Source organism: Monodon monoceros, unplaced genomic scaffold (genome assembly GCF_005190385.1).
Source record: "Monodon monoceros isolate NGI ecotype Baffin Bay Population unplaced genomic scaffold, NGI_Narwhal_1 Super_Scaffold_4, whole genome shotgun sequence".
In the NCBI taxonomy this organism is placed as follows: Eukaryota; Metazoa; Chordata; class Mammalia; order Artiodactyla; family Monodontidae; genus Monodon; species Monodon monoceros.
The window spans coordinates 35536081-35563790 of record NW_021703781.1 but is presented as its reverse complement, the minus strand read 5'-3'; the positions used below and the strand labels follow the sequence as shown (position 1 = coordinate 35563790).

The 27710-nt window shown below is 36.7% G+C and overlaps 1 protein-coding gene across 10 annotated transcripts in view; it reads right to left on the bottom strand.

Moving 5' to 3' along the window:
• The window catches only part of MAPK8 (mitogen-activated protein kinase 8), a 123892-nt gene that overhangs the window by 37470 nt on the left and 58712 nt on the right, over positions 1 to 27710 (bottom strand). For all 10 annotated transcript variants that reach the window (XR_003790555.1, XR_003790553.1, XR_003790558.1 and 7 more), the window contains exons 2-5: positions 20333 to 20503; positions 16577 to 16706; positions 6038 to 6096; positions 5812 to 5950 (exon numbers count right to left, since the gene is read on the bottom strand). Coding sequence is in view for 2 of the 10 variants with exons in the window: in XM_029201103.1 (XP_029056936.1) it covers positions 5812 to 5950; positions 6038 to 6096; positions 16577 to 16706; positions 20333 to 20454 (450 nt within the window). In the remaining 8 variants the exon portion in view is untranslated. The remainder of the gene's footprint in view (positions 1 to 5811; positions 5951 to 6037; positions 6097 to 16576; positions 16707 to 20332; positions 20504 to 27710) is intronic.

The window sequence follows — 27710 nt, the reverse complement described above, 5'->3', positions numbered from 1 at the left end:
ATATTGTGATTTATAATAAGAAAACCATATTTGGTCATTGTCCCAATTACTGGCACAGAGCTCCTAGAACCCTTGGAATTTCCTAAGTGATAAGAGCAATAAAGGTGAAAGGAGTGCTTTTTGTTATTCATAAGAAGTACCTTTCAACTACACCAGAGTTGACTTAATGAGGTTACTTTTGGAAAGTTCCAAAGGATGAGGCTGGTTGCCAGGGAACCAACAAAATAATTAGAGTGTTAAAACTTTCAGTCCCACAGGCCCCCAGACCACCTGGGAGGGGAGAGGGGCTAGAGACTGAGTTCAATCTCCAATGGCCAAAGATTTAATCAATCACGCCTATGTAATGAAGCCTCCATAAAAACCCAAAAGGACTGATACAGAGAGCTTCCGGTAAACACATGGAGGTGCTGGGAGAGTGGTGCACCCAGAGAGGGCTCGGAAGCTCCGTGCACCTTCCCACATACTTTGCCTTATGCATCTCTCCATTTGGCTGTTCCTGAGTTACATCCTTTGTAATTAACCAGTAATCCAGAAAGTAAAATGTTTTCCTGAGTTCTGTTAGGCACTCTAGCAAATTAACTGAATCTGAGGAGGCGGTTGTGGGAACCTCCAAATTATAGCCTGGGATTATGATTGGCATTTGAAGTTGGGGCAGTCTTGTGGGACTGAGCCCTTAACCTGGGGGATCTGAGGCTATTTCCAGGTAGATAGTGTCTACCTGGAATTGAGTAAAATTGTAGGATACCCAGGCTGGTGTCCAGAGAATCTGAGAACTGTTTGGTGTGGGAAAAACTACCTCACATCTGGTGTGAGAAGCATTATGGTAGTAGTGTGAGAGTAAAAGAGACACCTAAGAATGTTTTCCGTTATACTAGTCTATTCTGACTAACACTGAAATTGATGACAGGAGTACAGTGTTACTATTATAAACACAGGATCACAGCTTAGTAGTTGAGCAGCAGGCAGCAGGGAAACTAATATCAAAGGTTGGAAAGGTGATCCAGCTTATAGAGTAGCAAGACATTTCATGACACTGTCACCTACAATAACTTGGAAGGCACAGCACTTGCATAATGAACTTGAGCTCTAGAACAGGGGTTGGCAAATTAATGCCTGCCTGTTTTTGTGAAGAAAGTTTTATCAGAACACAGTCACACTCTCATTACCTACTGTCTATGGCTGCTTTTGTGTTACTATGATAAAGTTGAGAAGCTGTAACAGAGACTGTATCTTATCTGCAAAACCTAAGATATATACTATCTGGGCTTGCCTTTACAAAAAAGTCTGCTGACCCCTGCTCTAGAAGGAGATTGAAAAGCAAAACTTTAGTAGTGGGTATAGGTGGCTACTGGCTACAAATCAAAGAATTGGCCACTTCACAAGAAGAAATAAAAGGGAACAGAGAATCTAGAATTTCAAGGCCTTGCCATTCTGGGAAAGCTAAATGCTACTAGACCTTTCAAAAAGAAAAAAAAAAGAAAAAATAGCGGGTTGCTCAGCAAATATCTCCGCCTCCTAACCCAATATACTTCTTCACCTTATCGATGGGCCTACAGTAATTCTGGCCAATGGAATGTGAGGAAATGTGATGTTCATCAAATCTGAAGAGAAGTTTTAGATGTGCTTGACTGATTTAGCTTGGCTCTTGCCCTTCTTTCACCATAAGAAAAGGATGTGCCCCAGGGAGGCACTCCTTCAGCCTGGATGCTAAAACCTGGACATGAAACAAACCCTGAACCTGATCCCATGATCTGGAGCAGTGCCACACAGCCAACCTGCAGACCCCTGAGCAAGCAATAAATGTTGTTGTAAGCCACTGATATCTTGAATTTGTTTCTAATGCACCATTTTCACATAACAATTCTGAAAGCCTTTGATGGACGAAGACCTGAAAAATCTTTCAATTGATGAAAATACCTCAGACTTGCCAACAGAGGCCTAAAAACATAAAGGCAGACATTAAGTCCAAGAATATAGAGCCAGTGAGCTACCAGATGTGCTTTGAAAAGAACTGTAATTAAAAACATAAGAAGTCTCCTGAGTTTCTAAGAGAGATGTACCATTTAAAAAAAAAGAACTCCTTAAGGCTGTGACTGTTCTAGCCTTAAAACAATGGTTCTCAAATCAGGGCAATTTTGTTCCCAGGGGATATTTGTCAATGTCTAAAGACATTTTTGGTTGTCACAATTGGGGAGTACTACTGGCATCTCATGGGTAAAGGCCAGGAATGCTGCTATACTTTCTACAATGTACAGGACAGCCCCTCAAAAGAAAGAATTATTCATCCAAAATGTCAATAGCGTCCAGGTTAAGGACTGTCTTAAAGTGACACTTGGGCCTCCAATCTTTAACAGATAGGAACCTGTGAAACAGGGGCAGCCCCCAATGAGAACACACTTTCCAATACCCACTTCAGATATACTCAAGAAGGCTAGCAGAAAAGACTCTCCACAGGGTGGAGCCAGGTACCACAGAGAAGAGTGGACAGAGTGCTCCTTGCAGAGATCAGATTCAGGGCCTAATCAAGGAGTAGTCTTCCCCACCACAAGGGCAAAAGAACGCTAACAATGTCTACACAACAGAATTACAAATTACAAATAAATAACGACTGCATTTTTCAATTTCCCAAATGGGATTGTTTATTGTAGTTACCCTGACCCTGTTTGACCACCACATCTAGGGAATGGGGGGAGGGGGAGGAGATGCAAGTGACCAGATAATTTGGTCATTTTAGTTCTAATATTTCTGGACCAAAAGAAGAAATATCTGGATTAATGTAGAGATTACTATGTATCACTTAGCACTAAATGCCTTGATAGGCTAGGACTCTGGGTTATCTTCCCTAAGGAGGGAGTGACTAGGTACTAGGTGTGGAATAAAGGAAGCAAAGGAATGCTTGATAAGCAGAGCAGAATGGCACAAACCATTCTGAAGACTGCCTCCCCCCATTTCCCAGTTCCCTTACAATTAGGCAGGTCCTTATGACTAGTTCTGCCCATGGCCTTAGACCCAGTACATTCCACCCAGCTTTTTCTTCCCCTGACACAGGGACCAGCAACCATCTAGATGCTGGAGGCTTATACAGCTTAGCTTGGATCTCTGAGCAAATATGTGGAACTCCATCCCCCATCCTGACTTGTACTGAACCCCTAAAGGATGAAAGCTCAGGTTATTTTATCAAGCAAGTAATCTCAGGCAAGCAGAGAGGGTAGGTAAGGGTAAGGGGAATTTAGGAGTAGAGCACAGAGGTGAGTATCAATTATGGCCTCAAGACCAGCTACAGAAATGGGTGCTATGGTTTATCCCATTAAACTTCTTGGAACTTGCTCAAGGAACAGACATCAAATAAAATCCTGGAAAAACAGTTTCCAGAGCTTACAGTATGAAAGAAGTAGGAACAAATGGCACCAGGGGTGGCCTATGGTGGGTGCTGTGATACCTGCTCTGAGCCTGGGTTTAGGACTGAGGCACTCTTTCTTCCAGGGGCTGGCAGTGTTGACTACTGACAGTTTTCAGCAAATCTCTCTCCAGGAAATGCCCTCAGCCACAGAGAGCCACTTTTTCCAAAGTCTGCTCTCCAAGACCAAGGTCTGCTTGAGTCACCAGTTGAGGCCTCTAGAGTGATTGCATCCAATTTCTCCCCTATGTCTATTTTTTACTTCCTTTACTCCCCACAGGTGTTGATCCTGAGGGGACTCCCCATTAAACTGCTTACATGTCAATATATCTCCATCCTTGAGTTTGTTTCCCAAACAGCCTGATCTAAGATAAAGGCATATTTTTCATCATAGGTAAAAGACCCCTAATGTGACTGTATTTGGAGATCAGGCCCTTATGGAGGTAATTAAGGTTAAATGAAGTCATGAGGGTGGGACCCCAATACAAAAGAACTGATGTCCTTATAGAAAAGAAAAAGACACCGAGCTTGCTCTCTCTTCCTGCATGCACAGAGGAAAGGGCATGTGAGGACACAGCAAGAAGGCAGCTATCTCCAAGCCAGGAAGAGAGATTTCACCAGAAACTGAATTTATTTGCACCTTGGTCCTGGACTTCTAACCTCCCAAACTGTGAGAAAATAAATTTCTGTTTTTAAAGCCACCCAGTCTGTGGTATTTTGTTATGGTACCCCAAACAGACTAATACAACCTAAGTAAATGGAAAGACATCCTGTGTTCATGAATCTGAATACTAAATATAGTTAAGATGGCAAAACTACCCAAGCAATGTACAGTCAATGAAACCCTTATTAAAATTCCAATGGACTTTTCTGCAGAAATGGAAAAGCTGATACTCAAATTCATGTGGAATCACAAGGGGCCCTGAATAGTCAAAATGATATTGAGAAAGAATAAAGTTGGTAGACTCACACTTTCCCATTTCAAAATTTACTACAAAGCTACAGTGATCAAAATAATGTGGTACTGATATAAGCACAGACACAAAGACCAATGGAATAGAGAACTAGGAGTCCAAAAATAAAACCATATGTCTACGGCCAACTGAATTTCAATAAGGGTGCCAAGACCATTCAATTAGAAAACAATAGTCTCTTTAATAAATGATGCTGGGATAACTGGATTTCCACAAGTGAAAGAATGAAGTTGGCACCTTATCTCATACCATATACAAAAATTAACTCAAAATGGGTCAAAGACCTAAATGTAAGAGCCAAAACTATAAAACTCTTGATGGAAAACTAAGGGTGAATCTTAATGACCTCAGATTTCACAATAGAGTCTTACATATGACACTAAAAGGACAAGCAACCAAAGAAAAAATAAACTGATTTTCATGAAAAGTAAAAACATCTACATATCAAAGGAGATCAAGGAAGTGAAAAAAACAACATACAAATTCAGAGAAAATATTTACAAATTACTTATCTGATAAGGGTCTAGTATTCAGAATATATAAAGAACTCTAATAACTCAACAACAAAGACAAACAACTCAATTAAAAAATGGGCAGAGCTTGAATAGACATTTCTCCCAAGAAGATATATAAACGTCCAACAAACATGAAGAGATGCTCAATGTCATTAGAGAAATGCAAGTCAAAACCACAATGAGATGCCACTTCATACTCACTAGTTAATGGCTAGAATGAAAAAGTCATTAAGTATTAGCAAAGATTTGGGGAAGATGGAACTTTCATGCACTGTTGCTGGGAATGTAAAATGGTGTACCCACTGTGGAAAACAGTTTGTTCGTTCCTCAGAAAGTTAAATATGACCCCGCAATTCAACTCCAAGGTAGATACCCAAAAGAACTGAAAACAGGAACTCAAACAAATACCTGTACCTTAATGTTCATAACAGCACTATCCACAAAAGCTAAAAGGTGGAAATAACCCAAATGCCCATGAATGGATGAATGGATAAACAGAATGTGGTAAATACATACAACAGAATATTAATCAGTCATAAAAAGGAATGAACTACTGATATATGCTTCAATATGGGTGAACTTGAAAACACTATGCTAAGTTAAAGAAACCAGACACAAAAGGTCATATATTGTATGATTCCACCTATATGAAACATCCAGAAGAGGTATATCCATGGACACAGAAAGCAGACTGGTATATGCCAGGGGTTGGGGTGAGAGGGGAATGAGGAGCTACTGCCTAATGGGTAGGCAGTTTTCTTTTGGGGCAATGAATATATTTTGAAATCTGGTATCGGGAGTGGTTGCACAATGTTGTGAACGCACTAAATATCATTGAATTGTACACTTTAAGATGGTAAATTTTATGTTACATGAATTATACCTCTATGATTAGCAAAAGAATATGATAGTTTTTTCTACTAACCCGATGAATAATTCCAGCAGAGTGAAGGTGTTTGATTCCACACAGCATCTGATAGAGAAGGTAGGACATTCTTTCATGATCTAGTTCCATCTGAATCACTTGACAAAGATTTGCATCCATGAGCTCCATGACAATGTAACTTCACGGGTGAAAAAATATGACAGCTGAAGTATACAGTAACAATCGAAGAACAATGTATTAACAAAATTTTAATTATCACACTTACACATCTTGAAATTCTTCTAGGGATTTCTGTGGTGTAAAAACATTCAAAAGGCCAATTATCTGTGGCAAAAGCAGAGAAATAGGGAAATTAGAAATTCCTTAATAATATTTTCATTTGGGAACTGCAAATACATGGATTAAAAAAAAGCCACCTTCAGTGTAAAATTTTTCAAGTCTTATGTTCTAAGCTTAAGTAATCCCTTTTATTTTATATATTAAAACTTTATGGCCAGGGGTTGGGGGCAGGGAGGGAAGCAGACCACAGAGAATCTTAAGGGCAGTGACAATACCCTGAATGATACTATAATGGTAGATATATGTCATTGTACATTTATCCAAACCCATAGAATGTACAACACCAAAAGTGAACCCTAATGTAAACTATGGACTTTGGGTGATAAGGAGGTGTCAATGTAGGTTCACTGATTATAACAAATGCACCACTCTGGTGGGGGATGTTAATAATGCAGAAAGCTGTGCATGTGCGGGGGCAGGGGGTATATGGGAAATCTCTGTACCTTTCTCTCAATCTTGCTGTGCACCAAAAACTGCTCTAAAAAAACAGCCTTCACACACACACAATATCAACAGAAGAGCTCCACAAAATCCATTCCATTTATGAACATTCAATTATCAAGAACCTACATTATACAACCCTCTACATAATTTGTAAGCAAATCTTAAATACCTTCTGCCAGCTCTTACCCAACTCAATATTTCTATATAAGCTCAGCCCTTTTGCCCCCTGGTTTTTCATAATACTGCACTTCCCCAGTTTTCCTCATTTCCAGTCTATTCCACTAGTTTATCCATAGACATGCTCTCTTTCCCACTATTTTGTTTTAATCCTCCTCCTTTATCTGTACCCTTTTCTTGGGTGATACTATGTATGTCTTTTTCTCCAAACATCTCTATGGTGTTTTTCTAAATACTCATTAAAAGTCCTTGCTTAGTTTATGAGTCTCAGATTTTCACAGCTACCTCACATGAGGTCCCACAAAATAATATAAAATTGAACTCATTATCCTTCCAACCCAAACCCTTTACTTTTCCAGAGTGTCTTTTCTTTTACAATAGAAAGCTGAGAGTGATTTTTGACTTTTTTCAATATTTGTACCATAATAAATACTTAAAAGAATGCCATCCATTCTTTGTTAGTCTGAATTTCAACCTCTTCTTTTCATTTCCTGTGCCACTATTTATGCTGAGGATTCTAACATCTCACCTAGACTGTTCATGCTATAATAACTTCTAACACTTGGTTCCCTAACAACGGTTTTCTGCAAACCCAGCTACCATTTTACTGCTTATAATATATGGTAATGAAAAGACCTGATCATATTACTCACCTTCTCAAAAACCTAATGCCACCAAAAAAAAAGCCAAAACTCCCTTGTAGTACATTCAAAGCCCTCCATAACAGAATATCAACCCACTTCTTCTCTTGCTAAGCCCTCTATTAAACTTGACACTTGAGCAAGAATATTGTTTTCAAAAAACTGTCAAGGCCTTTAAACATACTATTCCCTATGTTGGTCATTTAACTACAAAACTACTGAACAAACCTGCAAGATAGGCCTCTTTTGTAGGGTCTGACAACCCCTAGTCCTTGACAGACCTGAATATTCTACTTTGTCCCCACGATATCTTATATGTTATTATGGCATTTAACACACCGTAGTATAGTCTCCCTTTCACAACAGCCTCTTATTCCCCTTTACAATTCCAGCGTTCAGGAAAACACCTCACACATATTTTTGAAATGTCTGTTGACAATTAGGAATGGGAATGTTTTTCTAGACATAAACTTCATGAGAGCAGAATCCATGTTACTCATTTAAGCATAAAGCTTTGCTTATAGAAGGCATTCAAATATATGTTCAGTGAATAAATTCAGAAAAGTACTTTTCAGATCAGAGAGGGTAAAACAAATTTGTTTAAGACAGAGGAATAAGTATCTAGTTGTTCTAAATGAATTCATGTCTCCTAACCAGATGAACTGTACACTTGGAGACTTGGAGAATTAGTAAAACCATTCTCATTAACATCTGGGAAATCCCACAGTAGAAGACAGGTGTTAAAGATGAAAGGCATACAGAGACAGAAAGGAGATTAGCAGTTGCTTAGAACTAAGGAATATGGGAGATGGGGGAATGAGAGCTAAAGGAATGGCGTCTCTTTTTGAGGTGATGAAGATGTTCTAGAACTGACTGTGGTGACAGTCACATATATCAGTGAATATACTAAAAACCACTGAATTAAATGGATTAGTTGTATGGTATGTGAATTGTATCATAAGAAAGCTGTTATATAAAAAAAGATTAAAAGGGACAGTTGTCTTGCTTCTCAAAAAGAGAAATAAAGAAAATTACATCAGTCATATACTGGACAAACAAAAGTCAAGGACTGATTAAGTGGATGGTATATGACTACTTTAAAAGAAGTAAAAATTACTAGGAACACGTAAAAATTCACTGGGAAACTTTATACTTCTGTGAATAAAAACAACAACAGCAATAGTAACAACAAAGAACAGCAGCAGATCAGAGAAATGCAACCAGATATGTGAAGATTTCAAAAAGGCATTTTTGAAAATGTCACTAATAACAATATCCTTGTGAATAGGTTGAAGAATTGGGAGATATGGGCAATTTTTATAGTTAGAGATGTAATTTTTGCAGGTTGCTAATGAACTAATCCAACTATTATGAAGGCATCCTGAGCAAAACTGGTAAGTGAAGCCAACAAGTGAAAAATACAAACAAAGAAGAAAGCAATCCCCAACAGTCTAGTAAGAGGAGCCAGATTTCACATATGAAACTGAATAGGAAGATACAGAAAGCACGACACTAAAGAATGGGAAAGACCTGTTAGCTGGTCTATGACAAAGAATAACTTGCTTATTAGATAATGTGAGTCAAATGGTGACCAGACTTCCAAACAGGATTACAATGTCCACAGTTAAGAGATGACATGCCTCAGCTCCTCTCAGAAGATTCAATCAGACATGCGCTACTGTGTACCAGGTGACATATCCAAGTGCATTCAGAGATAAGTGACCAAGTTGAAAAGCAAACTCAAAACCATCTATGAAGAGTGGAAAATGCACAATACGAATGTACTTAGTACTACTGAATTGTGCATTTAAAAATGGTTAAGATAGTAAGTTTTATTGTTATTGTATTTTACCTCAATTAAAAAAAAAGAAGAAGGGAATGGGAAAAACCAGAGATGTTTAGACCAATGAAGAGATGATTTGCACAAAAAGGCAAGACATTACAAAAGCATCCATCCATCAGGGAGTGGAAAAATTCCATTACCATTCCTCTTTTCCCTATCTTTATTCACATTCATTCACTGAACAATTCACTGAAAAAGTTATGTTTCGAGCACCTATTCCGTGCAAGCACTCTTCTAGGTGCCAAGGGTATTACCTGGATGAATCTGTGCCACCTCCACTAAAGGGTTACTCATGTGAAACAAGCTTTCCATGCCCTCCATTTAGTTGACAGAACCACCTTTCTTTGCAGTCACCCAGGCTCAGGAGGTAGGTGTCACTGGCCACCTCTCCCCAATGCAAAACCAAGGTAATGCCACCACGACATTGCCACGAAACAGGCTCCAAGGGGTACGAGCAGTTCTATTACAGGGCAGGAGGCCACCAGCAAAATCTTGACAAGCAACATACTTGGCTCCCATCTAGAACAAGAATGGCTGACGCAACTTCTTCCCGATCACTGACTGACTGTAATCTTTATCTCTAGGCCTTTTTTTTTTTCTGGTTAATAAAATAAGTTTATTTACATATACATGGTAGCTGAATTCTGTGGATAAGGAAAAATAAGTCATACATCTCACATATGTATATATAACATATGTATCTCTGATTACATATATATAAATTTTACTTTTCAAACAGATTTCTTTCTCTATATACACACACACATTGATATTTTAAATGCAATCACCGACAGAAATATTATGATAAGACAACTTAACATGAGTTCGGTGATTGTCTCTATGCCTCTTTTTAAATACTATTCCTCCTCTCGGAGGCTCCCTTCCTTCAATAACCCAATTTTTACCCCATCTTTAAGAAATAGTCTAGGTCCACCCTTCCCCAAAGCTGTCCCGTTTCATTCAAGCTCACAACAATCTTCTTTCTCCTTAAATCTCAACACTTATTTTCCATCTGCCATAATTCTTTTTGAATTTTATTTAATTTTTTTATACAGCAGGTTCTTATTAGTTATCCATTTTATACATATTAGTGTATACATGTCAATCCCAATCTCCCAATTCATCACACCCACCCCGCCACTTTCCCCCCTTGGTGTCCATACGTTTGTTCTCTACATCTGTGTCTCTACTTCTGCCATGCAAACCGGTTCATCTGTACCATTTTTCTAGGTTCCACATATATGTGTTAATATACGATATTTGGTTTTCTCTTTCTGACTTACTTCACTCTGTATGACAGTCTCTAGAGCCAACCACGTCTCTACAAATGACCCAATTGCATTCCCTTTTATGGCTGAGAAATATTCCATTGTATATATGTACCATATCTTCTTTATCCATTCGTCTGTCGACGGACATTTAGGTTGCTTCCATGACCTGGCTATTGTAAATAGTGCTGCAATGAACTTTGGGGTGCATGTGACTTTTTGAATTATGGTTTTCTCTGGCTATATGCCCAGTAGTGAGATTACTGGGTCATATGGTAATTCTACTTTTAGTTTTTTAAGGAACCTCCATACTGTTCTCCATAGTGGCTGTATAAATTTACATTCCCACCAACAGTGCAAGAGGGTTCCCTTTTCTCCACACCCTCTCCAGCATTTGTTGTTTGTAGATTTTCTGATGTGAGGTGATATACCTCATTGTAGTTTTGATTTGCATTTCTCTAATAGTTAGTGATGTTGAGCAGATTTTCATGTGCTTCTTGGCCATCTGTATGTCTTCTTTGGAGAAATCTCTATTTAGGTCTTCAGCCCATTTTTTGATTGGGTTGTTTGTTTTTTTAATATTGAGCTGCATGAGCTGTTTATACTTTGTTAATTTGTTTGCAAATATTTTCTCCCATTCTGAGGGCTGTCTTTTCGTCTTGTTTGTAGTCTCCTTTGCTTTGCAGAAGTTTTTAAGTTTCATTAGGTCCCATTTGCTTATTTTTGTTTTTATTTCCATTATTCTAGGAGGTGGATCAAAAATGATCTTGCTGTGATTTATGTCAAAAAGTGTTCTTCCTATGTTTTCCTCTAAGAGTTTTATAGTGTCCAGTCTTACATTTAGGTCTCTAATCCACTTTGAGTTTATTTTTGTGTATGGTGTTAGGGAGCGTTCTAATTTCATTCTTTTACATGTAGCTGTCCAGTTTTCCCAGAACCACTTATTGAAGAGACTGTCTTTTCCCCATTGTATATCCTTGCCTCCTTTGTCATAGATTAGTTGACCATAGGCGTGTGGGTTTATCTCTGGGCTTTCTATCCTGTTCCATTGACCTATATTTCTGTTTTTGTGCCAGTACCACATTGTCTTGATTACTGTAGCTTTGTAGTATAGTCTGAAGTCAGGGGGTCTGATTCCTCCAGCTTTGTTTTTTTTCCCCTCAAGACTGCTTTGGCTGTTCAGAGTCTTTTGTGTCTCCATACAAATTTTAAGATTTTTTGTTCTAGTTCGGTAAAAAATGCCATCGGTAATTTGATAGGGATTGCACTGAATCTGTAGATTGCTTTGGGTAGTATAGTCATTTTCACAATATTGATTCTTCCAATCCAAGAACATGGTATATCTCTCCATCTGTTTGTATCATCTTTTTTTTTTTTTTTGGCGGTACGCGGGCCTCTCACTGTTGTGGCCTCTCCAGTCACGGAGCACAGGGTCCGGACGCGCAGGCCCAGCGGCCATGGCTCATGGGCCCAGCCGCTTCACGGCATGTGGGATCCTCCCAGACCAGGGCACGAAACCGTGTCCCCTGCATCGGCAGGCGGACTCTCAACCCATGCACCACCAGGGAAGCCCCTCTTTGTATCATCTTTAATTTCTTTCATCAGTGTCTTACAGTTTTCTGCACACAGGTTTTTTGTCTCCTTAGGTAGGTTTATTCCTAGGTATTTTATTCTTTTTGTTGCAATGGTAAATGGGAGTGTTTCCTTAATTTCTCTTTCAGATTTTATATCATTAGTGTATAGGAATGCAAGAGATTTCTGTGCATTAATTTTGTATCCTGCTACTCTACCAGATTCATTGATTAGCTCTAATAGTTTTCTGGTGGCATCTTTAGGATTCTCTATGTGTAGTCATCTGCAAACAGTGACAGTTTTACTTCTTCTGTTCCAATTTGTATTCCTTTTATTTCTTTTTCTTCTCTGATTGCCGTGGCTAGGACTTCCAAAACCATGGTGAATAACAGAGGTGAGAGTGGACATCCTTGTCTTGTTCCTGATCTTAGAGGAAATACTTTGTTTTTCATCATTGAGAATGATGTTTGCTGTGGGTTTGTAATACATGGCCTTTATTATGGTGAGGAAGGTTCCCTCTATGCCCACGTTTTGGAGAGTTTTTACCATAAATGGGTGTTGAATTTTGTCAAAAGCTTTTTCTGCATCTATTGAGATGATCATATGGTTTTTATTCTTCAATTTGTTAATATGGTGTATCACGCTGATTGATTTGCATATATTGAAGAATCCTTGCATCCCTAAATCCCACTTGATCATGGTGTATGATCCTTTTAATGTGTTGTTGTCGTCTGTTTGCTAGTATTTTGTTGAGGATATTTGCATCTATATTCATCAGTGATATTGGTCTGTAATTTTCTTTTTTTGTAGTATCTTTGTCTGGTTTGGGTATCAGGGTGATGGTGGCCTCATAGAATGAGTTTGGGAGTGTTCCTTCCTCTGCAATTGTTTGGAAGAGTTTGAGAAGGATGGGTGTTAGCTCTTCTCTAAATGTTTGATAGAATTCTCCTGTGAAGCCATCTGGTCCTGGACTTTTGTTTGTTGGAAGATTTTTAATCACAGTTTCAATTTCATTACTTGTGACTGGTCTGTTCATATTTTCTATTTCTTCCTGATTCAGTCTTGGGAGATTGTACCTTTGTAAGAATTTGTCCATTTCTTCCAGGTTGTCCATTTTATTGGCATAGAGTTGCTTGTAGTAGTCTCTTAGGATGCTTTGTATTTCTGTGATGTCTACTGTAACTTCTCCTTTTTCATTTCTAATTTTATTGATTTGAGTCCTCTCCCTCTTTTTCTTGATGAGTTTGGCTCATGGTTTATCAATTTTGTTTATCTTCTCAAGGAACTAGCTTTTAGTTTTATTGATCTTTGCTATTGTTTTCTTTGTTTCTATTTCATTTATTTCTGCTCTGATCTTTATGATTTCTTTCCTTCTACTAACTTTGGGTTTTGTTTGTTCTTCTTTATCTAGTTCCTTTAGGTGTAAGGTTAGATTGTTTATATGGGATTTTTCTTGTTTCTTGAGGTAGGCTTGTATTGCTATAAACTTCCTTCTTAGAACTGCTTTTGCTGCATCCCATAGGTTTTGGATCGTCGTGTTTTTGTTGTCATTTGTCTTTAGGTATTTTTTGATTTCCTCTTTGATTTCTTCAGTGATCTCTTGGTTATTTAGTAACGTATTGTTTAGCCTCCATGTGTCTGTGTTCTTTACGTTTTTTTCCCTGTAACTGATTTCTAATCTCATAGCGTTGTGGTCAGAAAAGACGCTTGATATGATTTCAATTTTCTTAAATTTACTGAGGCTTGATTTGTGACCCAGTATGTGATCTATCCTGGAGAATGTTCCGTGGGCACTTACGAAGAAAGTGTAATCTGCTGTTATTGGATGGAATATCCTAAAAATATTAATTAAATCTATCTGGTCTTTTGTGTCATTTAAAGTTTGTGTTTCCTTATTAATTTTCTGTCTGGATGATCTGTCCATTGGTGTAAGTGAGGTGTTAAAGTACCCCACTATTATGGTGCTACTGTCGATTTCCTCTTTTATAGCTGTTAGCAATTGCCTAATGTATTGAGGTGCTCCTATGTTGGGTGCATATATATTTATAATTGTTATATCTTCTTCTTGGATTGATCCCTTGATCATTGTGTAGTGTCCTTCCTTGTCTCTTGTAACATTCTTTATTTTAAAGTCTATTTTATCTGATATGAGTATTGCTACTCCAGCTTTCTTTCGATTTCTATTTGCATGGAATATCTTTTTCCATCCCTTCACTTTCAGTCTGTATGTGTCCCTAGGTCTGAAGTGGGTCTCTTGTAGATGGCATATATACGGGTCTTGTTTTTGTATCCATTCAGCGAGCCTGTGTCTTTTGGTTGGAGCATTTAATCCATTCATGTTTAAGGTAATTATCGATATGTATGTTCCTAGGTAATTATCGATATGTATGTTCCTATTACTATTTTCTTAATTGTTATGGGTTTGCTTTTGTAGGTCCTTTTCTTCTCTGTGTTTCCCACTTAGAGAAGTTCCTTTAGCATTTGTTGTAGAGCTGGTTTGGTGATGCTGAATTCTCTTAGCTTTTGCTTGTCTGTAAAGCTTTTGATTTCTCCATTGAATCTGAAAGAGATCCTTGCCGGGAAGAGTAATCTTGGTTGTAGGTTCTTCCCTTTCATCACTTTAAATATATCATGCCACTCCCTTCTGGCTTGTAGAGTTTCTGCTGAGAAATCAGCTGTTAACCTTATGGGAGTTCCCTTGTATGTTATATGTCGTTTTTGCCTTGTTGCTTTCAATAATTTTTCTTTCTCTTTAATTTTCGTCAATTTGATTACTACGTGTCTCGGCATGTTTCTCCTTGGGTTTATCCTGCCTGGGACTCTCTGTGCTTCCTGGATTTGGGTGGCTATTTCCTTTACCGTGTTAGGGAAGTTTTCAACTATAATCTCTTCAAATATTTCCTCGGGTCCTTTCTCTCTCTCTTCTCGTTCTGGGACCCTTATAATGAGAATGTTGTTGCGTTTAATATTGTCCCAGAGGTCTCTTAGGCTGTCTTCCTTTCTTTTCATTCTTTTTTCTTTATTCTGTTCCACGATAGCGAATCCACCATTCTGTCTTCCAGGTCACTTATCCGTTCTTCTGCCTCAGTTATTCTGCTATTGATTTCTTCTAGTGTATTTTTCATTTCAGTTATTGTATTGTTCATCTCTGTTTCTTTGTTCTTTAATTCTTCTAGGTGTTTGTTAAACATTTCTTGCATCTTCTCAATCTTTGCCTCCATTCTTTTTCTGAGGTCCTGGATCACCTTCACTGTCACTATTCTGAATTCTTTTTCTGGAAGGTTGCCTATCCTCCACTTCATTTAGTTGGTTTTCTGGGGTTGTATCTTCTTCCTTCATCTGGTAAAAAGTCCTCTGCCTTTTCATTTTGTCTGTCTTTCTGTGAATGTGGTTCTCCTTCCACAGGCTGCAGAATTGTAGTTCTTCTTGCTTCTGCTGTCTGTCCTCTGGTGGATGAGGCTAACTAAGAGGCTTGTGCAAGTTTCCTGATTGGAGGGACTGGTGGTGGGTAGAGCTGGGTGTTGCTCTGGTGGGCAGAGCTCAGTAAAACTTTAATCCGCTTGTCTGCTGATGGGTAGGGCTGCGTTCCATCTGCCATAATTTGACAATTAAAATTTACTGCTTTATCACATCTGATATTTAACTCTTTATGTATTTATTTTGTCTTCAAAATAACACTGTAAGCTCCCTCAAAAAGGAGTCTAATCCTCAATTTCCATAAACTTTTTCCCTTGGGGCTAATCTACTAACTCCAATACACAGAGGCTTGCACATAGCTAGCTCTCAAAATGTGGTAAATTGTGTTTTGTGCAATCAGAAAGTATTGAGCTCTTTATAAACTCCTTTGGACAAACACCACAACACATCTCCAGTCAGATGCTTTGGGTTTAGTACTTCATAAAACTGACCCTTGTACAATTTACTCCTAGTTTATTTCCTCTCATTTTGGAGAAATCATTCCATTAAAATAATCATAAAAGTATCAGTATGCTTAATGTAAGTTTTTAAAAGTGTAAAGGAGTGAAAGTCGTATGTTTAAGTCTTTATAATCATTAGAAAATAGAATTAGGAATGTTTTACTAATTCCATTTAAATATTTTTTAAAGTTTCTGGTAAACTGCTTTATCCAATATTATTAAATAAAGTACCAATGTCAAAGAATAATGGGAACAATTTCATCTCTGTGCTCAGGCTCCAGTTTTCCGAAATGTCAGCTTAATAGAAAACAAAAAGCAGAAGATGAGATGAAGCCTAAATAAAGTTCTAAAACATCTACCTCTTTAAAATTCCTTTTGCAAATTAAATGCCAGAAAATTATACAATCTAAATTTCATAAGCTATTTTTCTTCTAATATAATTGAATAAAGTTGAGAAAAATTTATATATCCCTTTAAGCAATGCTTCAATCCAAAAGAACAATTTAAAGCACCTACTATTTTAAAAGATTTTTATATTCATGTATTCACGAACAAATCTTGATTTCATTTATACTTAAGAAATTTTCTAAAATGTTCACTTACATTTTTGTGATTTACACATTTCATAAGAACTAGCTCTCTGTAAGCACGCTTAGCATGAGTTTGATTCTGAAATGGCCGGCTTAGCTTCTTGATTGCAACATTTCTTTCAAGAATGGCATCATAAGCTGCACTGTAATAAGAAATTCAAAAACAACAAAAAACTTAAAAATCTGCAAAACTGAATTTATGAAACATTCATGTAGATTCCTCACTTTCTCCAAAGATAAATGTACTTGAACCAATTTCCAGCCCTTGATGCTCAATATGTCTCTTCTATACCTATTAGAGCATATTCCAACAGTGTACAGCATTGTTAACTATTTCTTAAAATGCTGATGGATTAAAAGTGAAAATGGACTGTGAAGAAAGAGACTGCTTGTTCACTGGGTGTCATCCAAGATCCACCTAGCATACAATGGGCACTCAATGCACAAATGTTTCATGAGTATTCAGGTCCAATAGATAGCTTAGAGCCCAAATGAATCCCTCACCCCAAATCTACACCAAGGAAAGACAGGATAAAGAATACATGTGGTCATAAATTCTACTCAAAACATTTGCTGAAGAATTCTACATAAGTACATCACTTCCTCTTTAAACACAACAAAATGAATACAGAAGAGGAAAGTGCATATAGAGGCATCTATACAAAAGATTATTTTATAAAAAGTAAACACTTAAAATTTGTTTTGGAGGAGAAATTAAAAATCAAGGTATTTATAAATATAAATGCCAGATTTCAGGACATCAGAAGCTGCTTCATAGCTATTAACGAAACATCTATAATTCTGGGAAATATAACACTACTCATTAACTCTTCACATCTTCCTCTACCATGACTCTGACCAAATGGCACATTTTGCAAATGACAGGTCAAAGAAAGTATAGCACAAGTAAGGTAAAGTGTCTTAAAATTATAGAATATTATGATTAAAAGAGGCTTTTAAAAATCATTTGGATTAATCACTGCCTGATATAGGGCCAGAGAGGTTAAGTAATTTGTCCAAGGTCAGCCAGAAAGTTAAAAGCAAAGCTGAGACGAGAAGACTAAGACATGAGGTCGTGCTTTTCATACTGGACCACCTAACATACAATAAAAGATGAGTTCTGTTTATATAATATTTGGAAAGTCAGCACACTACTGATTAAAATTATTCTCTCACCTAACTGGAAACCTGAGTTTGTTCTGTGGCAATCTTACTATATCAAATATAGTGAAGAAATTATGTATTAAGAAATTGGTACTACATAAAAGGACACATCTATACATTCTATAATATACCATTAACTATTGCCTATATACATATATATACATACACACCAAAACATACATATTACAATCTTTACTTAGAAAATGCTGTTATTTACAGATATGTTCCTCCCAAATTAAAAAAAAAGGCAAAACAAAAAACATTAGGGGTCACATAAAATGATTAAAAGTTTTGACTGTTTCAGATAAAGTATTTTATTTTTAACCATTAAATTCATTCCTATTAGTTTTTTATCTGCTATATCAAACTCTAAATTTGAACTATTTTGTATCCAAGGAAATTAGATTTCTAATTATTGATCCTTTTTTTTAAATTAATTAATTTTGGGCTGCATGGCATGTTCATTCATTGTGATGCGCGGGCTTCTCACTGCGGTGGCTTCTCTTGCTGCGGAGCACAGGCTCTAGGCGCACGGGCTTCAGTAGCTGTGGCTCAAAGGCTCTAGAGTGCAGGCTCAGTAGTTGTGGCTCACGGACTTAGTTGCTCTGTGGCATGTGGGATCTTCCCAGACCAGGGCTTGAACCCATGTCTCCTGCATTGGCAGGCAGATTCTTAACCACTGTGCCACCAGGGAAGCCCATAATTATTGATTCTTAAATGTGCACAAATTAGAAACACCTGGGGACTCAGAGGCCCCAATCCAGACCCAATGAATCTTACCATCTATAACTGGGGCCCAAAATAATGCCTTTAAAAAAAAAATTAAGTTCTTCAGTTGATTCTGACAGTAGTACAACAGTGAGTTTAAAAAAAATTTTTTTTTATTTGTGTATTTCATAGTAATGTTTTGTGAAGCAAAAATTTGAAGGCATTTATTCCTTAGGACAGGGGCTGATTACCTTCCAAAGCAATTAAAAAAGAAAATTCTGGTACACAAATTTCAAAAAGCACTTGTCTGAGGATAAGTGAAGATACAGGAACATAATATATTTTTTAAATACTATTAAGTATTTTATAAATAATATATTCCTCACAACAACCCTGTATACTAGGTGGGAAAACAGGCTTTAGAAGAGTTAATTTGCCATGTGAGTCACAAAGTTAATAAATCAGAGAGTTAGAATCTGAACCAAGAGTTCACTTTCAGAATTCTTAGCATATTGATATTCCCACATCATTTTCTTTAAATTTAATTTGTGGGTGGTTAAATGTCATCAGTTAAAATGACAACCAATCAGCCAATAATGCTTTTATAAAATGACCCAGCTTCTGTAGTTTGTGATAGTATAAATTACCTTAAGAATACAGAAAAGAGAATAAATGCTATAGTCCCCATTACACAAATTTGTTTGATTCTAATATTTTACCATTATTCCTCTGAACTTTTTTAAAAGAAATATATTATTATAGGTAAAGCCCCCTTCCTTCTCTCTATTCTCAGAGGTAAGTACTATCCTGAGTTTGGTATTTATGAATGTTTTTATACTTCTGCATACATAAATATATGGTATTGTTTTGCATACTTTAAAGTACATATATATATACAGTATAATAATGTATGTATATTCTACATCTTGCTTTTAAACTCAGCGTTACATTTCTGATTATCCTTGTTGACACATATAAGCTCCAGTTCATTTTAAATGTTGTAGAGTATTTCACTGTGTGATTATTTTTTATTCTCCTGATAGATTTGATGCTATTACCAATTTTTGCTATTTTAAATGGTACTGCAAAGAACAGCCCTACATATGTCTCTTTCTGTACATATGCAAGAGCTGTATGCAAAAGTTTTTCTAGAACCTGGGAGAACTGCAGGGTTGTAAACACTTAGGATTTTTTAATAGATTCCAAAACAAATCTGGTTCAAGAAGAGGTAATAAAGATATAATTATGCTTGAGTGAGGCTTAGAATTCCCTACAACACTAGCTTATTATGCTAACTTAGTAACCTAAAATTATTAACAGAACTATCCCAAAGAGTGTTTTGATTTTCAGTTTATAAGGAATTATGCTGATCTATAGAGCCTAGGCCTTTTGTAAAAATTAGCCTGTAGATCAATTTTAAAGATATATAGGAGTTCTGAAACACATACAGTGACATATTAGCTGACTTTATTCCCCAGTGTAAAGCAAGATTTATGATATTCAAGAATTTCATTACAGTGTAAAAGTGATGATTAAGTGAAGCTTCTTATTAAACAGTTAGCTATGGGAATAAATGTATACATGGAATTACCAAGCATGCCACTTATTCTTTCCTGATACACATATCTGTCTTTACATGGCTTATGACCAAGTATTTAATCATAATTTACACTTAAAGATGACAGAGCTGATTTATAAAATTATGTTTTATGAATAATAAAAAAGCCATTAATCTCAGAACAAAACAACCGTGTTATAGCTTTAATTTAAATTTCATAGTTTTAATTTTTTGAGGCAAGCTAAATATTTACCAAGGAATATTTACCAAAGAATTTATGAGAGAAGAAAACAGAGCACTTAATGATTCTTTGCCTAATTTTTGGAAGTAAAAACTTACCATACTATTCCTTGGGCTCCTGAACCTATAGGTTTTAAATTCTGATACCGTTTCAGGACTGTGAATGTAGAATCTCCAATCTCTACACTATAAAAATTGCTGTCACGCTTGCTTCTGCTCATGGTGGCAAGCAATTAATTTAATGGCTTCATCCAAAAATTCACCAAGAAGCTGCAAAATGGAACAAAATGTGATGTTAACAAAATGAATTTGCTTAATCTTAAAATTCAAGTCATCACTCTATTCACAGATTGCTAGATCATGTTAAAAGAGCTGCTTCATTAAAAAACACAGTTAGAAAGAAAAAATTACCACAGAGCCTGGTTAGCATCTGTTATACTTAAGAAACAACCAATAGTTTAAAAAAGAAAAACAAAAAGCAAATAATTATAACTGTTTTTAAGGTCACTTCCAGTTTAAAAGTTTAAACTAGTCCTTTTTATGTGTTTATTATAGTGTTGAAACCTTAATTTTTGTAACTGATTAACTTTCATTCAAAAATAATTCACAATCTCAGTGAGTGTTCGTGGAAGCAACAACAAATTGACAGGTTAGTAAGCTGGTTATCACATATCACTCCTACAGAAAAAACTAACGAACACAGAGCAGCACCTTGCTGTCATTAAAACAGAGCCCCTGATCCCCAATAGCAACATCCGGGTGTAATGCATAAGCTGAGGTTGTAATGGTTGAAAGAAAAGAATCACAGTAGAAAATATAAGATTAAAAATATATATATACGGTAAAGTTATTTTAAAAATAAGAAACTATAAGAGAAGCATTTAGTATATTGGGATATGAAACAAAACAATGCTGTTCTGAACTGTTTGGGTCATCTAAAGCATAACCTAAGTTCTGACCACAGATTTTTACAATTTGTCTGATTTAAAGCCAAAGCAGTCTTTTCCTACCCGTTTGAATATTACTTACTGACAAATCTTATTAACCATCCTTACTAGACAAAACTGGCCTATTCTAAAATGCATGCAAGGGACTTCCCTGGCGGTCCAATAGTTGAGACTCGGTGCTTCCAATGCAGGGGGCAGAGGTTCAATCCCTGGTCGGGGAACTAGGATCCCACATGCCGCACAACATGGCCAAAAAGTAAAATAAAATCAAATAAAATAAAGTGAGCCTTAAAGTGCATGCAAGACAGCTCCAACCTACTCTCCATATCCCGTAATAAACTGAGAAACCAGTTAGGTCTAAAGAATTACTATTTTTGTGTGTGTGGCTGTAAGACAATGCTAACAACAACAACAAAAACAAACACAAAAAAAATTCTGATAAGACTTAGAATGCAAAGATTTAATTCAACATATATTAAATGCATACCATGTGCCAGGCACTGTGCTGTGTCCTGGGGCCAGATCATGTAGAGGCTCATGAACTGGATTCTAATAGCTGAATTCTTTTTTTTTTTTCTTTTTTTAAAGCAGGTGGATGAGTTTATTTTGTGCACACACACGCAGACCTAAGTTATCATATCCACATAATAGCTCAATTCTTAGAGTAGGATAGAAGCCACTGGAAAGTGCAGAGTAAGAGAGTGCCTTGACTATATCCCTAGCTGCTACTTGGAGATTATACTGCAAGAGAGGGAGCAAGAGCTGGAAGAGGAAAACCAGTGAGCTACTGAACTAAGCCAAATGAAAGAAATAAAATTAAAATTAAAAAGAAGTTTTAGGTATGTGGAGTTAAAAATAAACAAAAAGTTTAAACAGTGTAGGCTTTAGAAGAAACAAATTGGAAGCAATTGTGAAGGTAGAGACATGATTTAGACAAATTAAAGAAAGGCCCAGAGAAACATTTCCAAAATCAATAACAAAACTAGTCATGTAATATTCCAGAGAAGACTGTCTGAAACCACAAGCCTCATTAACTCTAAGTTAACAGACCATAGGCTTGTCAATTTCTACAAAAAAGCCTGTGGAGATAGTGACTGGAACTGTACTAAGTAATAAACATCAATTTGGGGAGAAATGACATTATAACAATTTTGAGTTTTCTGATCCATGAACATGATATTCATTTCCATTTACTTGGTTCTCCTTTAAGTTCCCTCAGCAATGTTTTATCGTTTCCAATACACAGGTCTTGCAAAATTCTGTTCAACTTCTCCACAGTATTATTGACATTTAGATGCTACTGTGAATGTTTTTATGTTAATTTATTTTTATTTAAATTTCAGTTGTTCATTGCTAGTACAAAGAAATACAATTAATTCTTTTGCATAATAACTTTGTACTAAGCTCACTTATTAGTCTTAGTAGCCTTTTTTGTGGATTCTTTGAGATTTTCTACACACACAAGCAGTTTCATTTCTTCATTTCCAATTTGGATGGCTTTGAATTCCTTTTCTTGCCTCACTGCACTGACTGTAATTCCCATACAATCCTGAATAGAAGTAGTAAGAGCATCATCATTCCCTCATTCCCGACCTTAGGGGAAAAGCATTCAGTCTTTCACCACTAAGTGTGATGTAAATTACAGGATTTTACTAGACACCCTTTAACAGGCAGAAAAAGTTCCCTTCAAGTCCTAGTTTACTGAGAGTTTTTTATCACTAAAGAGCATTAAATTTTGTCAAATGATTTTTCTGAATCTATTCAGATAATCATATGGTTTTTCTTTCTTAGTAGGTTCATATGGTGAATTACACTGATTGATTTTCAAACATTAAACCAAACTTGTATTCCTGTAATGACTCTTATTTGGTAAAAAGTATTACCCTTTTTTTTTTTTTAAATACTATTGATTCAGTTGGCTAAAATTTCATTAAAGGTTTTTCCATCTATTTTTGTGGGGGCTATTGGTCTGTAGTTTTCTTTCATGCTAAGGGTAAATGCTGACCTCATAAAATGAGTTGGGAAGTATTCCCTCCTTTTTATTTTCTGAGAGACTTTGTGTAGAACTGATATTATTTCATCTTGAATGTTTGATAGAATGCCTCAGTGAACATTCTAGGACAAGAGATTTTTTGAAGGAAGATTTTAACTGCAAATTATTTTTTTTAAAAATATATAGGGCTGCTCAGGTTATCTATTTCTTCTTAAATGAGCTTTTGGTAGTTTGTGTTTTTAAAGGCATTTGCTCATTTCATCTAAATTGTTGAATTTAATGTCTATAGGATCTGTAGACATGTGTCCTCTTTCATTCCTGCTATTGTAATCTGCATCCTCTCTCTTTTTTTCCTGATTAGTCTGGCTAGAATTTTATCACTATTATTGATCTTTTCAAAAAGCCAAATTTTAGTTTCTGTTTTTCTTTATTGTTTTGTACTTTTCTATTTCTTTGGTTTCTGCTCTTGTCTTTATTCCCTTTTTTGTTTTAGGATTACTCTTATCCTTTAGTTTCTTAAAATGGAAGCTTAAGAGTACTGATTTGAGGATTGCTTTTTATAATATAAACAATTAATACCATAATTTACCCTTAAAGCAGCACTTCAGAGCTTCATCCCACTATTTTTTTTACCATCAAATCTATATTTAATAATAATAAAAGCAAAATTTTACATAGAGCTTACTTTATGCTGGGGTCCTGTTTTAAGTGCTTATAAATACTCTTTTAATCCACACAACAGTCCTATGAAGGTTTTCTAATTGTTTATGGATAGAGAGTAAATTCAGTCCCTGTTGCTACATCTTGGCTGGAAGTATAAGTCCCATTTACTCATTTTGTCTGATGCTGCATTATGTTAAGAAAGGACCTATTGTTTTTCCATTTTACAGATGACAGAATTGAGTCTTTAAAGGTTACCTATGGTTGCAAAGTTAGTAAAGAGTAAAGTGAGGTTTGTTTGTTTGTTTTTAGAGTGAGGATTTGAGTCCTTCATCCATACACTATATTGAGTCCAAAATAAAACAAGTCTTGGTGCTGAAGAAGACATGAAGGAAGAGATGAAGTTACAAACATGTTGTGTCTTAAGCATGTTGAGTCTGAGATACCTCACCGAGACATCCAAATGGAAATATCAATTTGGTAGCTAGATACAGAATTGGACCTCAGATGAGAAGTCTATGTGAAAGATATAAATTTAAAAGTTGGCATTGTTATTGAAGCAATGAGAAAGAATAATATTACTGAAGAGAATATAGTAGTAAGAAAAGAAAGGCCTAAGAGTCAGCTTTGTGGATACCCACATTTAATGAGCAATTAGAGAAAGATAAGCCAACAAAGAAGTCAGAGAAGATGTAGCCAGAGACATACACAGAAAATGAGGAGAACACATTGAAGAAGCCGAAGGAAGAGTGTTTTCAAGAACAGAATGGCCAATAGTATTGAATGCTACAGAAATATCAAATAAGTAGAGTGATGGGGGTAGAAGGGTATTAGAATAGAATGATGGGGGTAGAAGGTAGATTGGAATGAGCTTAGGTGTGAATAGGATATGATTTTAGAAATAAGTTAAGCGGGTATAACTACTTCTTTAGAGAAGTTGATGGAGAAGACACAAGGAAATTGATGGAGAAAGGTATATGGTCAAGGGAGGATGATTAGATTAGATATTATATATAATATACTACAGCATAGCATGCATAATATATATAACATAAAGACAACCTGATCATATTTATCTGCTAATAGAAAAGACCCAAAAAGATAGGAAGGGTGACACCAGGAGAGTGAAAAAGAAACCTGAGGTTTCAGTTAGCATAACATCTCTGAAAAGGTGGAAAGAAATGGGATCCAAAGCACATGTGTAGCCAAACAGAAAGAGATACTAATGCAGCACTGCCATCAGAAAATACCTTCAGAAGACTGAGACAGAAGGAACAATTTCTAAGGTAAGGGCATTAAGGATACTGGTGAGATTTACAGAGGATCCATTTGGTGTACCGTTCTCTCCATAAGGAAGCTGGAGCAGGAAGAGTGTGAGGAAGAAATGATATGGAATCTGAAAACTCATTTCCCTACTCAAAAAGGCCTCTTTGTGGATTAAAACCAAAGAAACTATATAGAATTTAGATGTGACTGGTCATGAGTCTCACAGGAATAAAAGAAAAGATAGGCATTATTATGCCATTTAATAGATGAGGAGCTGAGGCTCAAAGTGGTTAACATGCAACAGAATGTTGTGGACATACTGAGTTTCAGCTTTAGCTTTCAAAATATTCCTCTGCAAGAACACTACACTCATGTCAACGTGGTTAAATTATCATCCCCAAACTCTTTCACCTGATTTACTCATTTCCCTTTCTTTTTTGGGAAATACTTTGACCTCTTTTTTGTAGCTATCCAAATTCTATCTACCAAAGATGCTTAAATATAATCTTCATGAAGCCTTTTCCAGCTTGAACCTAATTTCTCATCAAAACTACCTTGCTGTATATTTAGATATGCAGATTTTACTGTCAGACTGTGGTCCTTCTGAGGGCAAGGACTGTGTCTCCTACACTCTCAGATTTCCAAAACATGTCAGCTCTTTAAAAGAGGTATAATTTAATAAGTAACTGCTAAAAATGTTAACCAAGAATGTGAACCTTTTTAAAAGTAACAAATCACTTTTAAAAGTTCTGTTTATCTTTACCATTGTTTTCCTTCATAAGAAAAAAAAAGGCTGAATTAGGCTTTTATAACTCAAGGTTTATTTCTGTAATGTCTGTACAAGAAACAAGACTCCTCTGCTATCAGGCTGGCCCATCCATAAAATGGTTGGTCTGGTGAGCCTGAATGTAGAGACAAACGAGTTAAACTAAGTAGTTATATAAACAGTGCTCAGGGAAAAAAGAGTGAGTTCAATAGAGCCATAAAGCCAGGCCTCACAGACAATGGAAAATAATTCAGGCAGTGCAACAAAGTTCAGAATTCAAGATAGCTCTAATCGTCAGATTATCTTGACAGTAAGTCACTGGGGTGAATTGGAGCCTATCTATCTTTAATCATCTTGCTTTTATGGCTACCAGTAGACCCCCTCTGTGATGGTTAATTTTGCGTGTCAAACTGACTAGGCCACAGGGTACACAGATATTTGGTCAAACATTACTCTAGGTGATTCTGTGAGGGGGTTTGGATGACTTTAACATTTAAAATTTAAGTCAATAGACTGAGTAATGCATATTGCTCTCCTCAATGTAGGCGGGCCACATCCAAACATCTAAAGGCCTGAATAAAAACGAAAAGGTGGGCTTCCCTGGTGGCGCAGTGGTTGAGAATCTGCCTGCTAATGCAGGGGACACGGGTTCGAGCCTTGGTCTGAGAGGATCCCACATGCCACGGAGCAACTAGGCCTGTGAGCCACAACTACTGAGTCTGTGCGTCTGGAGCCTGTGCTCCTCAACAAGAGAGGCCGCGATAGGGAGAGGCCCATGCACCGCGATGAAGAGTGGCCCCCGCTTGCCGCAACTAGAGAAAGCCCTCGCACAGAAACGAAGACCCAACACAGCAAAAATAAATAAATTAATTAATAAACTCCTACGGCCAACATCTTCTTTAAAAAAAAAACAAAAAGGTTTATTCTACTGCAAGTAGAAGGGAACTCCTCCTACCTGACTACCTTCAGGCTAGGATATCATTTTTTTCATGCTTTCAGACTAGAACTGAAATATTGAGTCTTGAGCCTGCTGGCCTTCAGGCTAGAGCCTAACATCATCGGCTATTCTGGGTCTCAGGCATTCAGACTTAGACTAGTGTTACATCAGCTTTCTGGGTCTCCAGAATGCCAACTGTAGATCTTGGAATTTGTCAGCCTCCATTATCTATCTCTCTGTCTTTCTGTCTCTCTGTCTCTCTGTCTGTCTCTGTCTCTCTCTCTCTCTCGCCCCTCCCTCCCCCCATCTACCCACCCACCCACCCACCCATCCATCGTATTGGTTCGTTTCTCTGGAGAACCTTGACTAATATAAAATTTCACTCTACTCTGAAATTTTCTTCTGTATAACTCTTGGCTTCTACTACCTCATGATGGCTGCATGCTGACTTTTCCCTCATCATCTTCTACTTAGGACTCTGCTCAAACATCAGCTTCTCAGAAATGCCTTACATGATTAGCCTATCTAAAATAGTACCCTCTAATCACACCCTCCTCCTCAGCCTGCTTCATTTTTCTTCAAAGCACTTACACTACTGACATCTATTACATGTTACTTATCTGTCTCCTCAATGTAAGTTGCATGAAAGCATGAAAGTTGGTCTGTTCATGATTAAATCACCAGAGCCTAGAATAGTAACTGGCAAATATTAGGCATTCAGATAGGTGTTGAATGAACAACAAATGAACAAACTGTAACTATAAGTTCCCATTACGAACTGTCCATCATTCTCCTCCTCTCAAGGAGTAATTTACAGGAGAAAAAGAGATATGTGCTTGATTAGTTTAATGCCCGTTACTGCTGTTTGTGCAGTTTTCATACCAGGCCACTTCACAGACTACTACCCT